The 13,274-nt window shown below is 46.7% G+C and overlaps 6 protein-coding genes across 6 annotated transcripts; 3 read left to right on the top strand and 3 right to left on the bottom strand.

Annotated features, from left to right (window-relative positions):
• Positions 1-18: 18 nt before the first annotated feature.
• On the bottom strand, positions 19-1,603 carry L228DRAFT_250428 (hypothetical protein). Its single transcript, XM_018333335.1, has 6 exons — positions 1,579-1,603; positions 1,330-1,528; positions 964-1,262; positions 727-891; positions 541-660; positions 19-451 (listed from the first exon to the last, which is right to left on the bottom strand). Exons 1-6 carry the CDS (start codon positions 1,579-1,581, stop codon positions 257-259), a joined length of 981 nt encoding a protein of 326 aa, XP_018185562.1. The 5' UTR covers positions 1,582-1,603; the 3' UTR covers positions 19-256.
• A 176-nt stretch (positions 1,604-1,779) lies between these two features.
• L228DRAFT_250426 (hypothetical protein) lies at positions 1,780-4,169 on the bottom strand. Its single transcript, XM_018333334.1, has 2 exons — positions 3,609-4,169; positions 1,780-3,538 (listed from the first exon to the last, which is right to left on the bottom strand). The coding sequence occupies exons 1-2, from the start codon at positions 3,724-3,726 to the stop codon at positions 2,196-2,198; spliced, it is 1,461 nt and encodes a 486-aa protein (XP_018185561.1). The 5' UTR covers positions 3,727-4,169; the 3' UTR covers positions 1,780-2,195.
• Positions 4,170-4,896: 727 nt separating this feature from the next.
• Positions 4,897-6,971, top strand: L228DRAFT_33452 (integral membrane protein). Its single transcript, XM_018336493.1, has 4 exons — positions 4,897-5,098; positions 5,187-5,298; positions 5,441-6,625; positions 6,678-6,971. The coding sequence occupies exons 1-4, from the start codon at positions 5,040-5,042 to the stop codon at positions 6,828-6,830; spliced, it is 1,509 nt and encodes a 502-aa protein (XP_018185560.1). The 5' UTR covers positions 4,897-5,039; the 3' UTR covers positions 6,831-6,971.
• A 230-nt stretch (positions 6,972-7,201) lies between these two features.
• On the top strand, positions 7,202-10,651 carry L228DRAFT_233427 (hypothetical protein). Its single transcript, XM_018330632.1, has 10 exons — positions 7,202-7,739; positions 7,792-7,861; positions 7,930-8,371; positions 8,696-8,745; positions 9,080-9,175; positions 9,238-9,860; positions 9,919-10,087; positions 10,152-10,250; positions 10,322-10,377; positions 10,438-10,651. Exons 1-10 carry the CDS (start codon positions 7,525-7,527, stop codon positions 10,460-10,462), a joined length of 1,845 nt encoding a protein of 614 aa, XP_018185559.1. The 5' UTR covers positions 7,202-7,524; the 3' UTR covers positions 10,463-10,651.
• Positions 10,652-10,901: 250 nt separating this feature from the next.
• Positions 10,902-12,448, top strand: L228DRAFT_33413 (hypothetical protein). The gene is made up of 4 exons (XM_018336492.1): positions 10,902-11,159; positions 11,358-11,416; positions 11,686-11,826; positions 11,930-12,448. The coding sequence occupies exons 1-4, from the start codon at positions 11,113-11,115 to the stop codon at positions 12,040-12,042; spliced, it is 360 nt and encodes a 119-aa protein (XP_018185558.1). The 5' UTR covers positions 10,902-11,112; the 3' UTR covers positions 12,043-12,448.
• L228DRAFT_250421 (putative mitochondrial large ribosomal subunit protein L16) lies at positions 12,034-13,202 on the bottom strand. Its single transcript, XM_018333333.1, has 3 exons — positions 13,088-13,202; positions 12,527-12,991; positions 12,034-12,431 (listed from the first exon to the last, which is right to left on the bottom strand). Exons 1-3 carry the CDS (start codon positions 13,161-13,163, stop codon positions 12,286-12,288), a joined length of 687 nt encoding a protein of 228 aa, XP_018185557.1. The 5' UTR covers positions 13,164-13,202; the 3' UTR covers positions 12,034-12,285.
• Positions 13,203-13,274: the final 72 nt, after the last annotated feature.

The following is a 13,274-nucleotide window of genomic DNA, read 5'->3' as shown; positions in this document are numbered from 1 at the left end:
CAATGAATGTATCAAATAGTCAGTCATATTTCCCAGCTGCCAGTGATAGAAATAGAAAACGCGAAGAAGAATATTGAACGAAGATGAAGAGGATTGAATAGACGTAAAGTCACAGAAAAGAGACCCGCCCCCACAATGACGCCTATATTGCCTGTTTGCCCCATGTCCATGAGTCCATGACCCTATGACTTTATGAGTCGGTCGTTTCCATAGTCCAACGCCAGTCAGAAAAAAAGCCCAGATATCGTAAAAAAGATCAAAGTGATTGACCGTCCATAAGAGGAGGGCGCCCGGCTTCGCCTAGACGTGCATACAATGCATGGCCGACAGCAGCGCGAGTACGTGCAATTGCATCGCTCAGGCCAGACACTTGTGCGGTGTTGGACTTGATGCTTTCCATGTGCCCATATAGCTGCTCGACGAGCGGCTTCAAGTCATCATCCAAGTCGGACTATTTGACGGTTAGACTATTGTCAGCAACATCTGAGTGCATGAAATTTGATTTCTTTGAGAATAAAAGAGGAGAACCAATATACGAACATTAAGTAACTGTTTGGTCAATGTGTCGCTTTCAGCAGACGTGTTGTCGTCAAACAAGCTGCGATCTTGACCAGTCTTGGCAATTGTCTCGTCGGCACGAGTTTGGAGCAGAGGATGCATCTTCACATAAATGTTAATATCAAAATCTTCGGAAATACAGAAAAGTACAGCCAGCAGAAAACATACAGTCCTCGCGCGTCGTTTTCGTAGACTGTCTTCAGCCGCTGCATTTGCCTCCAGTCGCGCCAGCTGCTGACGTTCCGAGGCTAATGCCTGATCTTCTTTCGCTATTTGAGCCTTGAGTAGAGCAATAGTATGACCGGCGGGAGTCAATTTGCTCTCCATAGCATTCTAAATCCACCTGATCAGCACCAACCGCAATCTTATCGGATATGATTCCCCGACCAAGGGAGCCGTTCTTACATTGCTGTTGAGTAAACCTTCATAATCTAAATGCAAGTCTTTTGTTTGCGGTGGAAATGGCATTCGCGGAAGTCGTTGCTGCAGTCTTCGGACCACCGCATTGACAGCATGTTGAGCTTCTCCTCTCCGTTTCTCCTGTCGATAGAGCGCAATCACGGGTCGTTCGACGTCGAAGAACAGGTCTCGAACCCGCGCCTGTGCAATCTCCGAAAGTGGTTCCCATTTCGATGTAACAGTTTCTTTTGGTATCCGTTGAATGCGTGGCTTTAGGGTAGTATAATTTTGTATCGAAGAATCATCTAAATGAGTGTCAGCGTATCCGAGGAATCAGAAGCCTTCCAGCAAGTCCTTGAGACATCTACCCACCTTGGTCTCTATTGCTCGAATGAGATGGTGGCCCCCTTCGTTTCCGCTTCAGAGTCGAAGAGCCCGGCTGAGAGTGCTCAGGCGCAGTAGTGGCAGATTTTCTCGATTGCTTTGCCTTTGGGCCTTTCGTCGATCTGTGTGCCTTTGCTCTTTGACTAGGTCCTTTGGCCTGTGAGCGCGGCACCGGCTTCTTGACCGGCTACAATGATCAGCATTTCATCGGGTTCACAAATTTTTAATCTCGCTCACCATAGTAATGGGTTGATATAAATTAGAACAGTTTCACTATCAGGATCTGGCCACAAATCATTGTTGCTTGTATGACGTCCCTTGTAGGGATTGGTGTTTGTTGTCGCGTTCGCGTTTGGAACCTCGGCGATTGCTCCGCCGACGCTGCTCACAGGTCTCACCAGCGAAAAAAGAACCACAGCTCTTACCATATGACACTGCCACTTTGCCAGACTTTTTTTTGTCGGGAACATTCTGATTTGATGCAAAAGTAATTGTATTGTTATAATATATAAAGCAAGATTTTGATATCTTCTTGTATTACAATACTAATAAAGGGATGCAGATCTGTTTTGGTACCCTTGCACCCTGTTATATAGAAAGGAAGGCAAAAGATTTCCCCTCATACGGAGGTTACGCAACGAATCATACCAAGATATACGCGGCCCAAACTGATGACTAGAGGTGATATAAATATACAAACCATCTTCGACACAAACGACGCCACCTTGGTAACCCAATCCAAGATAATGCTAGCAAATCCGAAACTCCAAGCCAAGTGCGACATTCTTTGAAGACAATGAGAGACGACATTATTGAAAACCAAAAGGGAGAAAGCGGCAGACGCTCTCTCAGGTTCATCTTCTAGCTCTTCCTTCAAGTGCAGTCAGCTGTGACTTGAGCATCTCATTTCCTTTGAGCATGTTTTCAAGCCAGTCAGCAGCTTGCACGAGCATCGCACTTTTGCTGAACCCGCCTCCGTTTAGTTCAGGGACCAGCTCGCAGAGATCCTCAAATCCTTGCTTGATTAGATTTCGTCGCTTCTGCTCGGAAAGGATATGGTTGGAGCGCTTTTGTTCCTCGCTGAGGTTCTCACGGGGTTGCTTCTGCCCGTTGGTCGGCGATTCGCGCCGCTCTGGTGAAGCCGACATAGCTGGCGGTTTAGGATTTTGGACGCGACTTTCGTTTGCGACCGATTTCCCCTTCTTTGATTTTGCGACAGTGACTGACTCTTGATCACCTCTGTCTTCGATTTTCGCTTTGCTCTTCCTCCGCTTCTTCGCTTTCGGCCCCTCTTCGACATCCACGCCAGCTTCCTGGCTAGGTTTCGGTCTCGTTTTGGCGGTAAAATTATCTTCCTGTTTCGTCTTTTGCCTTTGAAGCGAGGGACTTGGCGGCGCAGTACTATTGGCGCTCATTTGAGGCTCTAAGCATTCCATTTTGTGCATCAAATCCTTTGTTACTTCCTCTTCTGTTTCTTGATTTGGTGGAGCAACGTAACCATGCGCCAGGAAGCTAACATCGGAGCCCCAACGGAGTTCACCAGTCTTTGTCATGTGAGCATTGTAAAGAGAAGACGAAGAGGGACCAGCATGATTGCGATTATATGAGATGCTGCCATGTCGAGTCTGGGGAATTCCAGGAGGTAAATTCTGTGACTGGCGAGGAACTGGCGAATATTTTGGCATGGAGCCAGTAGAGTCCTTTTGGTACACTGGAACAGAAGCCCTTCTCGACGAAGAAAAGTCCTCGCGAGCACCTCGAAAGATGGCGTCCACAGCGTGCGGAGGAAAGAGAGATTGATTGGATGATTCGTCTGTTTGCGTTGCTTGTCCGTTATTAAAGAGAGTAGAAGCAGCAGCGAGAACATCAGCAGAGGTATCATTATGAGAATTGTCCTGCAGAAAGTTCAAATGATCATTATTCGCATAAGCAGGCGTTGCAAGAGGTTGTTGAAGAGAGGTCGTGGTCCCGTGAAAGGTAGGAGGAAGCTCATTGAACCAGCTAGAATTAAGTGGCTCGCCGGTCTTGTCTAGAAATGGCCGCTCCAGAAAGAAGTCACTGCCCTCGAAACCTGACGAGCCAAGCGTGTCAAAAAAGCTATCCAACATATGGGACTCGCTGTCATCGAGCAGTGCAGGGCCTGGCGCAGGTGCGGGAGGTGAAGGATAAGGGATCTGATGAGAGTCTTGAAATGCATCTGTGTGAATAATCAGCTTCGAGTGATACAATAAAGATACCAAACACCGTGGTAGACGCGTCAAACGTACAGCCGAAAGGCAATTGCGCCGGGGGAGATTTTGTAGAATTCATATCGAAAGTAGCTTGATTTGACTGATGCTGTTGAGAGGCGCCGGTATTCCGGCGCTTTGAAGGGCTCGCCACCATGGTTATGGCAGAGATCGAACTGTGACGCAGGATGCTTGCACAGGTTGCTGACTGTTCATTGTCTTCGCTCCTGCAAGTTCAGAGACGGTCTTGGCTGGATTCTCCGCTCGAGAGTAAGGACAAGAGGAGAATATAAGAATGCCTTGGCGGGTAGGAGCCGCTGTATGAGCGGCTCCGAGAGACACACGTCCAGCGAAGAGGATCCACCACTCAACGCAGAAGGCTTTCACGGTGTCGTGAGGCTGACAGTCCCCTGATATATTATTTGGTTGTACAACTAGAGTTTTCGATTGCGTTCGAGATATCGAAGGGTCTAAGTCTCTAAATGAAGCGTTTCTCTAGAGACATGATGAGATCTTGACTACCATCCAAGTGTTATTGGCGAAGACTTGCGTTTGGTGTGCACATTAACACTGTGCAAGCTACTCCCCACCGATCACATGCGAATGCAGACGAGAGTCAAGAGTCCTGCGAGTTCCCCAGTTTACCTGCATCTCTAGGATGGTTTGCAGATAAGGTACTGAGTACTTATCTTTATCGCGTATTTATCGCCTTAGAATCCGTAGTTATACTTGCGATCCCTCAGCTCATTGCTTATGAAGCGAGGCATTCCAGGCTAGCTAGATTCGGATGGACGGACCAGAGACGTCACAAAGGGCTTCAGTCAGGCAGTCTGTTCCTTCTACTCCCTCAACGACAACAAACCTCGACTATCAAACGAGATCACATTCCCCATCTTGAGGACATTGCGGCGCGTTTGATTTCTGCCGCGCTATCCACATTATTTTCATTCGTTGTATTTTGGTATAATCTATTCTTTGCGACCTCGTATCGCAGTTCCCCATTCGTCTTAATCCAATCTCCTATCCTACCGGAACAGTCTACTCTGACAAAAGTGGCATCAATTTGTTTTTCTGCACGTGCTTTTAAATCGATATGCTGTTATAATACATTCTGCTGAATTTTTTTCCTGTATAAACTTTTTTCATTACTTTGGGAGTTGTCAATTAAAGAACCCATTTGTCATGCTGTGTCTGTTTTTATCCCTATCCCTCTTCCTGTATTGTGAGTCTTTATATCCCGGTGATTTAGGAAAAAAAGTTTTGGGCTTGCTCACGCGAAGAATCTAGAAATATGTTTTCCTTCTATTAATCCTTTCAGTGCGTCTCAGTTGAGATCTATCTTGTCTTCGATTGTAGCCGTCGATTGCTCGAGCTCAAGTGAGGCGACTTGGGGCATACCATTGCATAAATTATCATCTAGCCCAAATTTCATCTGTGAGAAGTCAGATCATCTGGCGAAATTCTTCATTCATGGCTTTACAATTGGTTGATTGGCCGTCAGCCATGACATTCCAGCAGTCTCTCATCCGGTACGTGTGACGCAATTTTCTTCATCACGATACATCAAGTTCCTCAAATGTCTTGCTAACTACTGAATCTTCATTTTTCTTACCAAAGGTTCTCTTCAGCGTATGCTCTGGGTTATGTCTCTAATGTCAGCCCAAAGTTGTCTAAACTGGCAGTTGCCCAGATTCGCGGGAAACAAGACAAATCTGTCGCTTTTTCAAAAGTGAGTCGATTAATTAATCAAATTTGGATATGGACCTTGTATTCCAATGCCTTGACTCTCCCTTCTAGATGATCATTTAGCTTGAAGTCTTGCCGCTCTTATAGATTTTTGGTGACAACAACAAGCTGATGGGATTCCGTAGGCATATCAAATTTTGATTGCAGCGCTGGGCCCGAACCGCTTTCCTGCGTTTTGCGGGATTGTAATTGGGGGCTCGACGAGTTTTCAAATACCAATCTATCGTTGGCTCGCCCAATTGAACTCCATTGCACAGAGTCAAAATAGACGCTTATCGATCGTAACCATTGCTCGATTAGCCCGTTTTGTGGCGGCCTTTATAGCTTCTTGGTTGGGCATTCATCTCTTAAACTCCAGCAGATCATTGTCTGCGAGCCGGCAGAACGTTGCGTCGAATGAAATGCACTGCTCATCAACGAATATCAAGAATGTCGAGAAGAGCAACAATCAGCCGAGGTCCCTCGTGCCCGAAGATGGAAAGACTATTGATTTAACACTATTCGCTATCACAAGAGCTGCCGATGTCATCGTTGGAGAAATTTGGAGTCGATTTCGTTCAAAGAAAATGACACGCAAGCGGGAGCGCCTTCTTGACTTCATCGGAAGCAGCATTGACGCCGGTATCTTTGCTCTCAGTTCTGGTACTATTATGTGGACATGGTTTTATCAGCCACATCGGCTCCCCAAGTCCTACAACCAATGGATCAGCGAGGCGGCCCAAATTGATCCACGGCTTATATCTGCTTTACGAGAAGCCCGATATGGGTCATTCACGTACGGACGGGATACCGGACATGCAGCCTTACTGCAGAGCATGTGTAAGGATTATGGGTGGCCCCTGGAATGGGGAGATCCGGCCAAGTCGATTCCCATCCCTTGCGAAATGGTTCATATGGGCACGGGTCCAAGCTGTGAGAAGCATAGTCTGGTGAGATTTGGTAGAGCATTCAAATTTGCCTTGGCAACATATCTGCCACTCAACTTGCTTGTCCGGGCAAGGTCCACGCCATCTCTACGGACTCTCCGAAGAGCCTTGCGAGATGCAGTCCGTTCGTCTACTTTCCTTGGTGCTTTCGTTGCCATCTTCTATTATTCAGTATGCTTGGCGAGAACCCGTCTTGGTCCCAAGGTGTTTAGTCACAACACTATTAGCCCATTGGCTTGGGACTCTGGGTTGTGTGTACGAGCCGGATGCATCCTATGTGGGTGGAGTATTCTGATTGAGGCCCAACGGAGGCGGCAAGAGATTGCCTTCTTCGTAGCTCCGCGCGCTTTGGGGACTCTGTTCCCCCGACGTTATGATCGAAAGGTATATCTCATCCTTTACTTGGATTAATGACCCACAGCTTATTTGTGTCTAGTATCAATGGCGCGAGACCTTGGCTTTCGCCCTCAGCACAGCCGTAGTCTTTACGTGCGTACAAGAGAAGCCAGAAAGGGTGCGGGGAGTCTTGGGAAATTTGTTAAAAAAGCTGCTCAGCTCCCAGCCCAGACGCATGGTTACACCACATTAGCTGATCCCACAGTGAAGATGATTCGCTCCAATTAGGTAGGAGTACTCGCTCAGGGATCATGGAAATCGAGAATCATCGAGCTGAAGGAGATTACCCACAATCTTGGGTGATCAAGGATCTTCGTGTGCTCGTCTTTAAGATATCAATTATAGATCACGTCGATCTCACATCATCACGATCATCGATGCGACGGTAGTGGATGGCGGATTCGTCCTGTAAAATTATCCAAAAATCAATTAAATAATCACGTCGAAGCGGGGTGACATCTCTGTCATTTGGCAATGGCAAAAATCCGAGTAATTTTACGTCATCACCATTTCCGTAGAGAGCCGATCAAATCCAAGCCAAAATGTATGGTACGAATAGATAAATGTCGGCAACTGTCCAACTCTTCAAAGGACATGCTGTACGGACCGTTTGCAATATGCAAGGAGACATGACTGAAGCACAAACTTCTCTTGCAGCGCACATATTGCTGCACATGTTGTCCGAAGCCACACGGGGCTTCATTGAGGTGTCACGAAGTAATGTTTTGACCATGTCGGTGGTGGAGGAGTTCTATAAGGTTGTCCGCAGATCGCTCGATTCGGCTAGTCAGGAAACCGCCGGAGAATCGTAGGGCGACAACTCCGATGCTTCTCATACAGCGACGAGTCTGAGATCTCCGTCCATCCAACAAGGCATCCACATAATTATGGATCGAGCTGCGAGCCTGCTGTCTCGGAGCTTCTTCTCGGCCAAGTCTCCAGTATGCACATCATGTCGACTTGCTAAGGGAAGCTTTCTTTCGCAATCTTTCCGCCCTGCTTTTCGCCGTAACATTGCGAATTCGTCCAAACCACGACAAAATGTCGCTCCCACGATGGAGCATTCGAGAGCTGTTTACGCAAAGAGAAATGCTACTATCATGTAATTAGGCCTATGGCGGTACCAACATGATGTGATTATTGACAAGTGACAGGTATTATACGCTGAGTGTCATCCTCGGAACCGTCGCCCTTTCTTATGGTTCCGTTCCTCTATACAAAACGGTCTGATTCACTTCGTTCCCGAATTTTTCTATCAATGGCTCTGACTTAATTGCTAATTATTCCTCTAGATCTGTCAACAAACAGGCTGGGGTGGTCAACCCATTAAGTCCACTACACACTCGACGGAAGATGCTGCCGAGCGACTCACACCTGTTACCTCTTCTCGTCGCCTAAGAATTACTTTCAACGGTTCAGTGTCAGATGTTCTTCCATGGAAATTCACGCCACAACAGCGTGAAGTGCGAGTGTTGCCTGGAGAGACCGCGCTGGCATTCTATACGGCCACCAACAAAAGCGAAGATGATATTATTGGTGTGGCTACTTACAGCGTCACCCCGGGACAAGTGGCACCGTATTTCAGCAAGATTCAATGTTTCTGCTTCGAGGAGCAACGACTAAATGCGGGCGAAACGGTGGATATGCCTGTCTTTTTCTTCATCGACCCCGAATTTGTCAAAGACCCCAACATGAAGGGCATTGATACTATTACCCTCTCATACACATTCTTTAGTATGTTCTTCTTTGAAGTTTTCCCAGCTTGCATCCAGTCCTGCCGCTAACACTGCCTCCAGAAGCGAAATACGACGACCACGGCGTGCTATCGCCCATACCTGGCGCACCATCATAACCGCATCTCTTTTTTGATTTCGCGCTCTGTACTATCCATGTAATATTCCCAACTTGCATCTTTTCTGGCGCCTAGAAAAAGTATCTGTATATATATAGAACATTTGTATAAAGGACTTTTTGACTCGGCTCATACGGAAAACCAATTGTATTTGCTCTGGTCCCATTCAGATTCATGTCAATGTTCCGCCTACTTCATGTGCATAGACCCAACCCATGGGGGAGTGACATTTTTGGAACTGCAATTGCGCCAACATGTTTTTGGGTAATTAAATCATCAGATCGTCGCATGTTCGCAGCGGAACTTTTAAAATATCAGCTTAGAGTGACCACGTGAGAGCGAACAAAATATTCGTATTTGGTCTTCGAATTTATTTTGTAGAAAACTAACCAAACCATGGCATTCTAAGAGATATTTCAATGTCAGAATTGTTGTGATTGCAATGGCTATGACCTGTGGACGTCAATCACATGTTCCCGTACTGGATTGGTGACGCGAACGCAACCACTCTACGCGAAAACGCGTCTCGCGACCATCACTCATGCAGAAATTCAATTACCACGACTGTCAAGTTTAATATCAGCAAATAGACATACACAATGGCTCTATTGGTGGATAAACATCGCCCTCGATCCTTGGAAGCTCTGAGCTATCATACAGAGCTCTCAGCTCGTCTCAAGTCTCTTGTAAGCATCCTTCGTGAAAACGCCAAACGCCTGTTTTACTTACTGTAGATTTCCGTTTCCAGGCGCAAAGCGGAGACTTTCCTCACCTCCTGGTCTATGGGCCATCTGGCGCCGGCAAAAAGACACGAATTGTTGCAACTCTCAAAGAACTCTACGGTCCCGGTGTGGAGAAGATCAAAATCGACGCACGCGTCTTTCAAACAACAAGTAATCGTAAACTAGAATTCAACATTGTCTCCTCCAACTATCACTTGGAAATCACGCCATCCGACGTTGGCAATTACGATCGAGTGGTCGTACAAGACTTGCTCAAGGAAGTTGCGCAGACACAGCAAGTTGACCTTTCCGCACGCCAAAGATTCAAGGTCGTGGTCATCAATGAAGCGGACCATTTAACGCGCGATGCGCAAGCGGCGCTGCGAAGAACGATGGAAAAGTACAGCCCGAATCTTCGGTTGATATTGCTCGCCAATTCGACCGCGAATATTATCGCGCCTATTCGATCCAGAACATTGCTCGTCCGGGTCGCGGCTCCTAGTCACGATGATATCTGTCAAGTCCTGAAAAGGGTTGGCACTAAGGAGAACTGGGAGGAGGTAGAAGGCCTTAATAGGCGGATAGCTATCGAGAGTGGTAGGAACCTTCGAAAAGCACTATTGATGTTCGAGGCGATCCATGCGCAAAAGTGGGTGACACAGAGCGATACAGCTGTGGAGTATAACGCAAAGCTGATAGATCTACAGTGAGAAAGTAACGGACAAGACGCCCATCCCACCGCCAGACTGGGAGGCATTGATTGAACAAGTAGCGGACGAGATCATGGCTGAGCACACGCCTGCGAGGATATTACAGGTCCGGGCTAAGCTCTACGATTTGCTAACACATTGTATTCCTGCAACAACAATATTGAAGGTACGCAAATTAATTGAGACCGAAACTGCATCGGAAGCCATGCAAATATACTGACGTCTCCTAGACTTTGACCTTCAAACTGATACCAAAGATTGACGACGCCCTCAAAGCAGAAGTGATACGGTGGTCAGCATTTTACGAGCACCGTCTTCGCATCGGAAGCGTAAGTTCCGCCCAACTTAACAGATTCTGCCTTTTTAGAACCCGCTTTCCTAACAGATTTTGGATGTATAGAAAGCAATCTTCCACCTCGAAGCATTCGTTGCAAAGTTTATGCGCATCCTTGAAAGGTCAGTCCACCATTGATATATCCCCTTGAATTATTATGCTGACAAGACTATCCGTGACAGTTTCATCATGGGCATGGACTTTTAAATCGCCTTTCACTTTCAAATTCTTAATCCGATATGTCATCCATTTTTCCAATGAGATGATTGTATACATTACTTCTTCGAGTTTCAATGAGCATTTCAAGGCGTCATACCTGTCCCATCTGTCTTGCGTTCTATTACCACGGCACGAATGTTGGAATTTTTTAAATTCTTTATTTTCTTTACCTTGTCCAATGATGTCATTTTTTCCCCTTTACTTTATAGCACTAAAAGAGACGTATTTCATGTGATTATGCAGAGCAGACCATGCGACGATCAAAGTCGTGTATATGTAATTGTTGACATTTACCTACGTTACTTACTAGAGTACCTCCGTGACTTTGTTTGTTGGGAATAGCCGTGCTCGCCCGGGCCTCCCTAGCGAAGTTGATCGCGCGCCTTGACCGGAATCATTCTCCCACTGAGGCCACCTGCCACTGAGAGCCAGGGGGACCGAGGAAGCCCCAGAGTTTACCTACGTCACTAATCCGCCATACTGTACGCGAATCCCAGCTTAAAGAGCTACAGCTATAAACTTCCACAACTCCTTTTTCTATTGAGAACGATATTATTTTTTGTCTTTTAATTTTCTATTTGCATCTTTCGCATATCATAACCTCACCAATTCACGTAAATACGCACATAGTACCCGACATGTCTTCCAACCTTTTCAGCACTTCTCCTGGTGGAGAGACTCCTCAGTACGTATACATTTCCATTCTGCTTACAATATATTTAATCTTCTTCTTTTTAATGCTTGGTCTGTACTGTCTACATGTTTCCTGCATTTTGATTTCTAACTGCTTTTTCTGGATTTAAACATATTTTGTTTGTTGGTCTTGGTCAAAAGTACGAGGGTTCTAGAAAATGAAAACTAATGCGAATGGTTCGCTGGATAGGTATGAATCAATCAAGACGGTGACGAACGAGACGCCGAAGCAGACTGGTCAATTTGGCGGTAGGTGGATTTTCCATTTCACGGCATTATTCCACAATTGTTGCATTCGCAATTGAATTTTAACGTTGCGGGGAAAACGATGGTATACGTTATGTTGGGATCTTGATATCGGTTGTGGAGCGGCTCAACGTGCGTTTCGCAACTCGGCGGTTGGATATAATTTGAAAACAAAAGCTGAGAGGAAGAAAATGGGACAAGGAATTCATCAAACCCAAAGCGCTTTGTTTCTTTAGAGTTGAAGCCGAGGACTAATTGTGATGATACCACAGACTTGTCATCCTCTGAGACGACTGATCCTCTCAAAGAGCGAGGAGAGCAGAGGGCCGAGCAGATTCGCTATGGACAGGGAATCTCCGAGTCCGGCGTTGGTGGAATGACCAAGGATGTTGGTGGCGCTGCTGGACATGAAGGTACGTTTTGGGTGTCGTCAAGCTCTGGTTGACTCCAACACCGACAAATTGTTGTTGAGTAAGGAATGAATAATGCTGATATATGTGCCCCCTATGTCTTCAGGCGGATATGGCGGTGCCAAGGCTGACCCTGCGTTCGAAACCGCCGACACAAATACCCGCGCTGCGCAGGGTTACGGTGGAAAGAATGAGACGGGCGAGGACATTGGCGCATAAATGTTGGGATCCCAAATGAACTGATGAAGTAATGAGTTCTTTATAATTTCTATAGATGTCATGAAAATCTTTTCCTTTTATTCGCTTTATGATAAACGGTATGATATGATGATGAAGACTACCGCTGAACCTGGGAATGAAATGAAAACCAAAGGAAAAATATTCTAGTCAAATGAGATCAACCATGTCGTATAATACAAGTGCTGCGAGAAAAGAAGCAAATATGGAGCTCGAAGGGAAAGTCTAATCGGTGCCGGATATTCTGTGAGCTGTCTGCTCAAGCGGCAGCTTTCGTCGCGGCTTCCGGAGAGTGGCCTCTGTCACGCCTTCGCCCAGTTTCGTAATGCCCATAACGGGGGGATCGCCCTTCTTGACGAACTCATAGAGACCTAATGAATCATTGTATCAGCACTCCTGCTTTGCTTGAAAACTCCGTCTATATTTGCGTAGCAAGGGCACGGCCTTCAGGAAGTCTTCATCTTACCAGGCAATTTATTTCCCGCCAAGCGGAACGCATCACGCGCAACTTGCTCGTGCAAATCTCCCTTGAGTTCGAAAATGATTCTGCTAACCGGCACACGAGCGGCCCAGTAGTCGAAACTACCCTTTCCGGTACCCATACGGGCTTCATTGCCCTTGGTATAGACACCAATATTTGCGCTGACTCTCATGTACAGGCGGTACTTCATTCCTCTCAGCCGTTTCCGAATCGTTTCCTCGCCGTTCTTGAGCTGCGCGGCAGAGATCCGACGATGGTGGTCGAGCAATCGCAGTCCATACTCGCCCCAGACAACTGTCGTTCCTCGTGTTGATCCACCAGTTTGAACCCGCGGCCGTCCCTTGCGCGTCTTCTTCCGCTCTCCGGCCTTGGGCTGGAGCCAATTGTTCGTCCTCGTGGTAGCAGAAAATGCGCGAACCGAAGATGATGAAGGGAATGTCGGGAAAAGAGCTAATTGAACACCCGGAAGAGGTTTGTTAGTATCGCAATTGCGATTGGTAAAAGACGAAGAAAAGTGAAGGGTTGTTAGGAAGAAAAAAAGCATACCTCGCAGAGGCGAAGGGTGTATCGAGAGCCCTGACATGCGGGACAAAAGCCCGGATGAGAGGGTAGTTGGACCCATTGTTGCCCAAATTCAAAAGTTGGGGATTAACTTTTGGTGGTTTTGGGATTGACAATTCGGTGATGGATCAATTGATGCTTGGATGCTGTGGCTCCCCGGATTTAGTGCTAC

Source organism: Xylona heveae (assembly GCF_001619985.1).
Source record: "Xylona heveae TC161 unplaced genomic scaffold L228scaffold_11, whole genome shotgun sequence".
In the NCBI taxonomy this organism is placed as follows: domain Eukaryota; kingdom Fungi; phylum Ascomycota; class Xylonomycetes; order Xylonales; family Xylonaceae; genus Xylona; species Xylona heveae.
The sequence above is the reverse complement of the archived record's forward strand: the minus strand, read 5'-3'. Positions and strand labels throughout refer to the sequence as shown.